Source organism: Lycium barbarum, chromosome 6 (genome assembly GCF_019175385.1).
Source record: "Lycium barbarum isolate Lr01 chromosome 6, ASM1917538v2, whole genome shotgun sequence".
NCBI classification, from domain to species: domain Eukaryota; kingdom Viridiplantae; phylum Streptophyta; class Magnoliopsida; order Solanales; family Solanaceae; genus Lycium; species Lycium barbarum.
This window is the reverse complement of record NC_083342.1, coordinates 81,825,124-81,836,361: the sequence shown is the minus strand read 5'-3', so window position 1 is coordinate 81,836,361 and position 11,238 is coordinate 81,825,124. Positions and strand designations below refer to the sequence as shown.

Genomic DNA, 11,238 nt, shown 5'->3' with positions numbered 1-11,238 from the left:
TTCGGGCAAAAGTTCAGCCTTAGTGTAGAAGTTTGCCTTAAGGCTTAATTTTGGGCAAAAGTTTACCTTAAGGCCTAATTTTGGGCAAAAGTTTGCCTTAAGGCTTAACCTTTGCCCCAATAGAACTAATTTTGCTATGAAACTCTACCTTACAATTTTTTTTTACTGAGCCAAAGTTTAAACTCAGAATCTGAGGTATTAGGCGAAGGCTAAAAATTAAAGTCCAGCAATTTGAGGGGCAAAAAAAGACCGCCCCCCAATAAGGGAAATCTTGCAAATTGCCCTTACAAATGACAAAATCTGTCGCATTCCTGATACCGCTTCTAACACTTCAAGTTTGTGTACTAGTTTGGAGATTCATAATTCTTCCTGTTATGGGTCAATTATATAAAATTTGAGAGATGTATGGGTTTAGTTGGAAAATGAGTATAGGGATAAGAAGTGAGAGAAAGCAGTAGATAAGGTTGGATTGCAGTTTCTTGTATTTTCCTAGTTGGTGCTATCTACTCATGATTCTCCATAGCCAATATAGATAAAAAGAAGGGAAAGCCTTAGCACAGTAATTATTTTGTACTAAGAATGTTAGGTTCAACAGGTGTGAGTGTAGGTTCATTAGGCAGTTGTATAGTGAATGTGCCAACCCATAAACCGACCTTGTCGCTGCCATTGTTGGCATCACCAAATAATAGTATAGTGAAACCTTGTATTGGAAATAGCTGGAAATTACGTACACCCATGAAGACTGCCGTTGCTGCTGTTGATTCCTCTCAACCTGCTGAAAAGGTTCCATTTTATACTAGCACAATTCACCTTTTTATTCTAGGGAATGTTCTCTACTGTATATGACTTCATTTAAAAGCTTTAAGCTGTCTGATACTAGAAAGTGTTTAAAGATAAATAATTAATACAAGGTTTTGAATGAGAGATAATTTACACATAAAAAAGTAATGAAAGTTTTGAATGAGAGGTAATTCAACTATTCTTCAAGCTCATTTTCTTGTCCAAGTTTCTATATTTAAAAGATCAGGTTGCTATTTCTTGTTTGCCTGACCCTAATTTCTCTACTATTTGCATAATGTAGAAATTAAAAGGCTTGTCATATCTATTATAGCTATATTCTAATCCCACAACAATCTAGCGAAGGAGAGGTAGCAAATGTCGCTTTTAGGTAAGTCCTTTTATATGTTTCAAGCCTTATCTTTTGTGTTCTTCGTTCATATTTTTCAACAGAAAGGAGTGAACTTAAATACACTAGCATGACTATCGATATAATTTAACTAGTTCCGGTAAGTCACTAATGGAAAATGTCCACGATCCTTTCCTTCTTTGATCAAAAGTCAAAACTGAGCTGATTTGATGCCATGATGTGGAAGTTAATTCCCCATGTGCCACGGAATGGGTTTCCATGTATCTGAAATAATATCAAGTTACGAACTTACAATAACCATATCATGAATGGAGCAGGATTGCATTTAACTGTTTTCCGGTAAAAATCACAATTGAAGGTTGAGTGTTCTATGTTATCTTAAGGCGTGGATCATTTTTTTTTTGAATGAAGGCAAAAACTTCAAACAACTCCTTTGTAGGTAAGTTATGTAGCAAATGCCATTCTTTTTCATGTTCACATTTCATTGATATGTTGACTGGCGAGTATATATCCTGACCTATCAGTTTTTGTTCCAATTAATGTTGAAATTTTGTTATATATACAGCAAGAGACAGAAAGGAAGACATTATTTTCTTGTAGCAAATGCGAAATTCATGCTGGATGAAGAGGAGCATTTCCAGGAGCAATTGTTTGAACGTCTTCGTCTGTATGAAGAACGCAACAAAGAGCAGGATTTCTGGCTTGTGATTGAGCCAAAATTCTTGGATAAATTCCCTAATATTACCAAGAGATTGAAGAGACCTGCAGTAGCTCTTGTCTCAACAAATCGCCCGTGGATCAGGTAAGGACACTCACTTTCAATTCTCTAAAATCTAGTTACCCTCTTTTAAGCATCATCAAACGGTCCAAGAAGGTATATGCGTTGATAAGCAAGTTAATAAGAGGCGGATGCAGCCTATCTCTATGGTCCAATTGAACCCAATATTTTTTGGCATGGAACATATATGTGCGCGCGTTCATAAACAAGTTAATCAGAGACGGATAAAATCTATCCTCTATGGTTTTCAGTTAAAACCACTAGAATTTTAACAAACAAATCCATACTTTCAAAAGTATAGTGCTAAGAACCTTAAAGATTGAACTCATGAAATTTAAATCCTGCATGTATCTTCATGTGCTTCTTGGGTGTTGTAGGTTCATGAAGTTGAGACTGGACAGAGTTTTACAGGAGAACTATGAAGCTGACAGTGTAGAAGAAGCTTTGGCATGTACTTCGATTAGTCTTGAGTTTGAAAAGCCAGAGAAGTGGGTAGCTCCATACCCAAAGTATGAATCCGGGTGGTGGACACCTTTCTTACCCCCTGGATCAAAGGTGTGAATAGCAGTCCTTCTTACTCAATTTTGGGATGTCCTGTGTGGTTAACGAAGTAGGTCATACTCTGCCTCTTTGTTAGGCAGGCATGACATTTAATTTCACAAGTATGTGAAAAGATGAACTGTGAAGCACAGATGTAGGCTCTAGGTAAAGGTATATCTAGCTTATTGGCGAAATATTATATGACCATTTCCTGGTTGTTGATGCTCAAAACCTGATTATGAGATCAAGGAAGTAATTGACGAAGAACGGAACTACCTGTTATGCTGTTATTAGTGAAAGATGGTCCTTCGCTTAGCAGAAAAAATAATGTTGTAGTAGTTCAACGCTAAGTTTAAATGTACCTCTATATGTACAGGCTGACATGAAGCCAAAATTCTTATGCCTCAATCTTCAAAAATGGTGCATGTTGCTCAGCGCAAAAAGATAATGTTGTAGTAGTTTGTCAACGACCAGTTCAGTGCTCGGTTTACATGTACTTCTATATTTACATACGCATTATAGCGATATTTACCAAAAGAAAAAAGAACTAATGTTTTGTTTGATTAACCTGACAAGTCCGATGTGAAGCCAAAAGTCGATTCCCATTTTCTTCAGTAGAGTAACATTTAAGGTTCTTTCAGGATGAATTTTTCATTCATTTATGAGGAGAAGGAGGCCAAAATGCTGAAGGTCTGTTTATCTACTCTTTCAGATGTTGCTTATTTCCCGTAACCCCCTAGAAATCCTACAGCAGGGTAATGTGCTTAGATGCAAGTGTCAATATTTGCTAGACTGTTTAATTCAGAAGAAAGAGCAATATAATAACTACTCCCTGGTGCTCACAGCTCCCCAGTCTGGACCTTTTCAAGTAATCAAATGGAAAAGTAAAACCACTTCTCATAATTGCATGTGTTTCAAATTTGATTCTGATTCAAAAAAAAAATAAAAAAAATGAAAGCTACTTGGTGAAAGTAGAGAGTCACTCCTAAGTATAACTAAGCAACTACAAAGGAATGAATAGAAGGAAAACACTTAGCTATCCCTCAAAGAATAAGTACTCTTCTTCTTGTCAAATGAAAAAGGACACTCCTACTGTGATGCCGTTTTCTGCCTGGAAATAGAATGTCATCACTGCTGCTTACTGTCTTTGACGAAAGGAACTTTTGGTAGTTTCTGAAGAACCTTCTCATCCAAATGACTGTACTGTTTCTTGAGTTCTTTTTTGGCCTTCTGTGCATAGATATCCAGTTGATCTTCATGTTTCTCATAGAACCAGGGTACTGTTAACAGCATCACAAATACTGTCCAGAAGACAAATACTCCTAATTAGTTATCTCGGTGAATTGCCAATGACAAGGACTTACTATATATCCTAAACTTCCTCATTGAGATAGTAAAATCTGTTATTCTCTCACTGGAAATTCTTTAAGTTCAAGGCACTAGATCTACTAATCAAGAAAACGTGACAGTTCTTAGGGAAAGTCTTCCTGCAACCAGTGATCCATGAGTGGAGGTAAGAAAACCTGGTCCGTTAGAAAAAAACAACCGTCTACTGCATTTCCACATGAGTTTAGCTTCTATTTATAGAAATTTTTACGATGTAAAGTCACCTAAAAGATAGCTACATGTAATTGTCTATAGAGAATGGGATTAGTAACCTGGAAAATAAGGCAGGTTACTTGCTATTAACAAGTTAAAAAATACAATGATGGTGTAAATTTTTGAAAGCTTGGTTTCTGCAGCCGATGGAAATGAAAAAAGGTAAGAGAACTTACAGATGTAAACGAGGGTCAGAAAATCAAACCAGCTGCCAACAATAGAGACAATCCATAAGGCTAATATAGTCTGCAGATTGACATATATAGTCCTATTAACATGTTGCACTAGATGAAATTATAGATAATACAAAGGTAATGGGAGAAAGGTACATAGAGAAACTTCTTCAAATCCTTTCCAGAAGCCACTTCCCAGAAGACACCAAATGCCCAGTTGAATCTGTCCCTCAAAAGTAGAGCAACTTCTGTCCACAACTTCTCTGGCAATACAATCTCTGGAAACTCCATTGGACTCCTGCCAGGGAGTACAAATGATCGTATCCAAAGCGTAGCAACTATAAACATGTAATGTATCTACATAGGACTTTTCATGTGCATGCATTTGGATAATTAATACATGTCAAGTGCATGATAAAAATCCAGAGAACAGTATTTTCAAGACAAGGGAAGTACTCACTTGTTGTCAAAGTAGGAGATATTTGACCAAAAGAACAAGATGGCCAAGGTAAGTATGAGAGAATGACAAATAAAAGTGAGCAAATGATAACCAATCCATTCAAAGAGAAGCCAAATGACAGTGGCAGCAGCAAGCATCCCTGCTGAAATCTGCTTGTTCCTCCACAGCAATATATCAGCCGCTGATACAAGAGTTTTTATTACCAAATAGTAGTAAGTTTACACAAAGCAAATCAAGAATGACAGATATATATTGCAAAATTAAGTAGTCCTTCAGTTTTATTTTATATGACATTGTTTTACTAGACACGAGGTTAATATAGAAAGAAATACTTTTTGCACAAACCAAAAGTACTGTTAGGATTTGTTGTTTTAAACATGCAATTATAGTCCTATGACTATAAGAATATGATGTAGTTAATGGTAAAATATAAAATTTAAAGCTAAAGAGTTTGCACATGTAGAAAGATGTTATGTTCTGAACAGTTAAACAAAAGAAAAATGCCATATAACATGAAAGAGACGTACGTTTGCCACCGCCAAGAGCGGCATGGACAGGTTTCTGGCGCCCAAAGAGGTGAGACTGTTGTTGGTGGGGTTTCGAAAGTCACCGCCATCGGTGGATGATGAAGAAGAATAATCACGGTGATCAACACTCCCTTTTGCTGAAGATTCAGGAACAATTTCTTCCACTGGATCAGACATAGTGACCCCGAGTCTGAAAATAGATTACAAATTATCACAAACATAATAACAACGGAACATATGTTCTAGAAAACCTTAATGAAAGGCTAGCTGCATTATGCATGCAGTGATCCAAGAAGCAAAAGAACACATTATAAGTATGTAATTTAGTTTTTATCGAGTGTCAGGATGGAAGTAACAGAAAGTGCCTGTGAACTTTTTTTTAGTTGTTGTGAAGAGTGAGGGTTGGATTACTGATCCATCAGTTTTTCCTGTACTTTGTTTCTTCTCTGTTTCTCTGTATGTATAACACGCAACGTTCACACTCTTGTTTTACACTGTTACTGAATCATTCAACAGAGAGAGTAACGGAAGGTTCCCTTAAAAAACGAACCATAACCATATATCTCCCAACTTTTTCACATAAGATGCCCCCTTAGCTTGCCTAAGAAATTTAAGGGAAACTTCATATTTCACTGTGCCCCTTTTTCCTTTTGAGTAATTAGTGAAATTATTAATTGTTAGCGCGGAAACGATAAAAACACAGTAATTAACGTGGTTCGGATCGTTGTGATCCTAGTTCACGGAGAACGGCCGACACTTTTATTAATATCAAGGGAGAAAGTAAGTTACAAGATTGAATACTCTTAGGTTCTATGTTCTGTTCTACTTAATAAATCCTAGCTAGCATGTATTTATACTACTAGGTCTAATCCTTTCCTAGAAAGGATCTAAATCCCAATAACACTCGAAAATCAACAAAGAAAAAAGTTTCCTTTTATTTCTTTCATCTTTTGAGTAGGAATTGGCTTGAATATCTTCTCAACTTCACAATCTCCACCTTGAGATGAATTTCGAGCTTCCATATGAACGTCATTCAGTCCAATGTTCTAAGCCTACGTGATCTAACTCCGAGTAGGAAACAAGAGACACTGACCGAAACCTTGTACATACTAGTAGCTCTACCTTACCCTGCCGTTCTCCATCCTGACGCATTAGTTGATGCGAACTCCTGCCAAATTCATACAATGATTGAACTTGACAAGAAGGACCACCTTGGTCAACATATCCGCTGCGTTGTCCTTTGTGTCAACCTTCAAGACCTTAACTGTGCCTTGTTCAACAACATCACGAATAAAATGGAATCTGATATCAATATGTTTGGTGCGATCATGAAATCTCTAGTTTTTTATCAAGTGAATAGCACTCTAGCTATCATATTTTAGAGTTAGTTCATGTTGAACCCTACTCAATTCTGACACCAAACCTTTCAACCATATAGCCTCCTTTACTGCTTCTGCTGCTGCCATATGTTCAGCTTTTGTTGTGGATAAAGCAACTATAGACTGGAGAGTCACCTTTCAACTTATGACACTACCTGCAAGAGTAAAGATATAGCCCGTTGCTGATCTTTTTCTATCCAGATCACCTGCAAAATCAGAATCCACATAACCAAGGCCCGAGAAACCTTCATTTCTCATCCTACAAAAAGTTAGACCAACATTCGAAGAACCTTTAAGATATCTCAATATCCACTTAATTGCTTCCCAATGTGTCTTACCCAGATTAGACATGAATCGACTCACCACAATCACTGCTTGAGCAATATCAGGCCGAGTGCAAACCATAGCATACGTAATGCTACCAACTGCACTAGAATAAGGAACTTTTGACATGTACTCCACCTCTTCCTTTGATTGCGGTGCCATCAAAGAAGAAAGTCTGAAAAGTTGTGCTAATGGTAAAGTAACGGGTTTACATTTATCCATACCAAACCTCTGAAGTACCTTCTCAATATACTTCTTCTGTGAAAGATGTACCTCACCATTCTTATTGTGAATCTCCATTCCAAGGATTTTCTTAGCTTCACCTAAATCTTTCATGTCAAACTCCTTACTTAGCAGTTTCTTCAAATCATTTATCTCTGTCATCCTATTAGCAGCAATAAGCATATCATCAACATATAACAGTAAATAAATATTTGAATTACCAGATACCGTCATGTGATACACGCAGCTATCAAATATACTTCTCGAGAAACCTTTCGTAATCATGAACGCATCAAATCTCTTGTACCACTGTCGTGGTGACTGTTTCAAACCATACAAAGATTTCTTCAATTGACAAACCTGGTCTTCTTTTCCTTCAATAAGGAAACTATCGGGCTGATTCATGAAGATCACCTCTTCAAGTTCACCATGTAAGAATGCAGTCTTGACATCAAGTTGATGAAGCTTCAAGTCATAATGGGCAACCAAATCTAGTAACAAACGAATTGAGTTATGCTTCACGACTAGTGAGAAAATCTCATTGTAGTCGATTCCCTCATTCTGACAAAATCCCTTCGCAACCAATCTCTCTTTGTATCTAGCATTTTCTACACCCGTAATGCCGTCCTTTTTTCTGAAGACCCATTTGCAACCAACAGTTCTCTTCCCCTTTGGTAGACTCACCAAATCCCATGTCTGGTTCTTGTGCAAAGACTCCATCTCTTCTGTCATGGCTAAATGCTATTGATCAGCTTCACCACACATAGTAGCTTCTGTATAGCTTGAGGGTTCCAGATCCTTTATTTCCTACTCGGCAGTAGCTAATGCGTAGGACACAAGATTAGCTTGCGAAGGTTGAGGATAATATTTTGGATTAGGTTTCGGAGTTCGTTTGTCCCTTCCAGTAGCTATATTGTATGGTTCACCTTCAGGTACTACTGTGTGAGACTTTTCATTATCTGACTCCACCTGATTCACTTGATCCTTCTGCTCGGTGAGTTTCACATTTTCCTTCATCGTTTCTATTGTAAGAACTTTCTGTCCTGGAAACTTAATGGAAGTCTTCCCAGGATCAAGCATAGAGGCCTCATCAAAAGTAACATCTCTACTAATTACAAACTTAAGTGGATCTAAACTCTATATTCTATATCCTTTTACCCCTTCAGCATATCCCATAAATAAACCTTTTCGAGCTTTAGGTTCTAGTTTTCCATCACTTACATGATAATATGCGAGACATCCAAAGATTCTTAAGTACGAGTAATCAGACGGTTTACCTGACCATACCTCATTTGGAGTTTTGAAGTCAATCGTCGACGCTGTAAAACGATTAACAACATAACAAGCATTATTTACTTACCCTCTTTCTAATGTGAACCTTCCATTTCATACATTTATACTTATAATAGTATCATACCTGACCATAGTGGGTCGGTGTCTTACGTACCTGACCATAACAAGGTTCGGTGTTATACATACCTGGCCCTACCAAGGCTCAGTGTTATCCGTACCCAACTGTAGTGGTGTAGGCGCGATAGATATCATACCCGGCCATACAAGCTCGGTGTTCTTAATAGTCATATTTTGATATATATATATATATATATATAGGTACATACGTATCTTCAACATCATCATCGTCATCATGACTTCATTATATCCTTCCTTAGAGGATCAACTATTATAGGATGAGACCAATGGTATCATGAGGTTTTCAAGAATCATGAACCTTAGTGATTCTAAGAATGAAGTCATCTTGGAAGACAATATGGAATTCACATGAAGGTATACAACGATGGGATCATGCCTTAGGAAAGAAGGGTTAGCCTTACATACCTTTTTGCCTTCATAACTACTTAACGTTCACCGTCGAAGCTTGGAAAATCTACATTTAGAAGAATGCATCCCATGGTTAAGCCTTAAAGATACTTTTAAATTCAAACTAGAATAATTCATGAGTTAACAAAAATTGGGCAGCATTTCCCCTATTTCATCGACTTCCACCATATTACAAAACAACTCCCAAACATCCATAATAACACCCACAATGTCATAATCAAGTAATCACATCCCATTAAGTCTTCAAAATTCATTCTCATATTCAACTTATACCAACAACTTCACACCAATCCTTAGCACATTATCATACAACGCTTCTTCATCATTATCATTACCTTTTATAACAATATTATATCCATATCATACTAAGAATCATGACTCAAGTTAGCTTACTACTCGAAAACATCATGAAAACTACATTTAGAACTCATCCTCTACTTTCTCCCTTCACCCAAGTTATGCAACACTAAGCACTCTTAATAACATGGAATTGTTATAGCCCGTATTTTGTACGTTCGGATATTTCGAGAAAGTCATGGCAAGTTGAGGGTAAGGCCATTTTCAAAAATTATTTTAATGTACAAGTTGTTATGAATATTATTGGTATGGAAATATTGAGAAAGGCTAAGGGTAAAAAGGGAAATTCACAAAAGAGTTCATGGAAATATCGTGGAAGGTTAAGGGCAAATTTGGAATTAGAAAAAAAATTATTTTTCATGAGCCACAACAAGCCAAGTTGGCCGTGTGGTAGTGTGTGTGGGTCCCACCTTTTTATGAGCTATGTAATTATATATGGATATAAGCTTACATAGCAAGACACAATTAATTCATCCTTGCTTTAAGAAGTTTCAAGAAAAAGGGAGAAGGGCCATGTGTCCATATTTTTATTTAAGGGACTTAATTATAAATATAGATAATTGGTGGAAGGAAATATATATATATATATATTTGTCTTCTAAATCTAGAAGAGTGGAGAAGAAACCAAAAAAAAAAAAAAAAAAAAAAGAGAGAGGGAGCTAAGGCATTCGGCCATGGCTCCAAAAATGGAAGCCATGGAAGATGATCAAAATAAATTATTTCTTCTAGCAATCTAACTAATTGAAACGTCCTCTTTAACATGGAGTGATTGTTGGAGAAAGTAGAGCACTTGTTGTGCAAGTTGGGAACCTAGCCGAGCAAGAAGAGCTAAGTGGAAAAGGTATGTATTCAATCTTCTTTCATGTGTTATAGATGATTTGTGAGTATTGTAGCATGAATAAACGGATGAAATTCATGAAATAGATGTATGTTGAGGGTGGCCGAATGGGATTGATGGTGTAGGAAAGATGAATTGATTTTTATTTAGTAATTTGATTGTTGTTGTTGTGGATTGCATAATAAAAAAATGAAGTTGTAATTGTTTGTGGATTATGGAAGAAGTTAATGTGATATTAGTATGGTTTCTTATGATTATAAGAATGAATGATATTGCTAAAGTATAGATTGTTGATGTAGTCTATGAATTTGGAAGAAAGGAAATGTGTTGTAATTGTTCTTGTTGAATTTGGAAGAATTCGGGTAGTGTATGTGTTGGTTGGGCCGTTTGAAATGTTGTGCGGGTTGTTGAAGTGTTCTTGAATATTGTTGAATGGTTTCGGATTAGTATGTGAATATGTGAACAATTATGAATTGAATATAAAGGAAATGTTATTGAATTATGTAAAGGAGCTACTAATGTTGGAATGTATTTTGAATTAATTGTTGAAGTTGGAAGATATGATTGTTGGTATTGTTATTGATAATTTGGCTGAGTTGCATTCTCGGGTTTGTTGTTGTTAAATTGGCCGAGTTAGATTCTCGGGGATGTTGTATTTACAGGGGAAATGCTGCCGAAATTTCGGTAGAATATAAATGAATTCATTTGAAAGACTTAGACAAGTATATGTCGATGAATCTAATGATTATGTCAATTCTCTTGAATGTAGACTAATAAGTTGGGACGAATAAGCGTAGCTAATAAGGCGTGGCACAGGTATGTAAGGCTTACCCCTTCTTCTTTTGGCATGTCCTAGAGCTAAGTAAGGTATGACATGACACATACCTCGGGGTAACTCTACTCTTTGATTCCGAGTTTGGTTATGATGCCTATTCTCCTTTGTCATGAGCATGTTTCGTATGGTTGAGTCTATTGTATGATTACTAAATGAATAAGTTACTTCATATGGTTTGATATGTATCCGTGATTCCGAAACTCTGTTCGATATGTTCCTG

General features: G+C 36.5%; 1 protein-coding gene and 1 pseudogene across 1 annotated transcript; one reads left to right on the top strand and one right to left on the bottom strand.

Annotated features, from left to right (window-relative positions):
• The first annotated feature begins 334 nt into the window (after window positions 1-334).
• On the top strand, window positions 335-2,932 carry LOC132644371 (uncharacterized). Its single transcript, XM_060360963.1, has 3 exons — window positions 335-783; window positions 1,082-1,949; window positions 2,303-2,932. The coding sequence occupies exons 2-3, from the start codon at window positions 1,687-1,689 to the stop codon at window positions 2,484-2,486; spliced, it is 447 nt and encodes a 148-aa protein (XP_060216946.1). The 5' UTR covers window positions 335-783; window positions 1,082-1,686; the 3' UTR covers window positions 2,487-2,932.
• Window positions 2,933-3,078: 146 nt separating this feature from the next.
• On the bottom strand, window positions 3,079-5,469 carry LOC132644370 (reticulon-like protein B5; annotated as a pseudogene).
• Window positions 5,470-11,238: the final 5,769 nt, after the last annotated feature.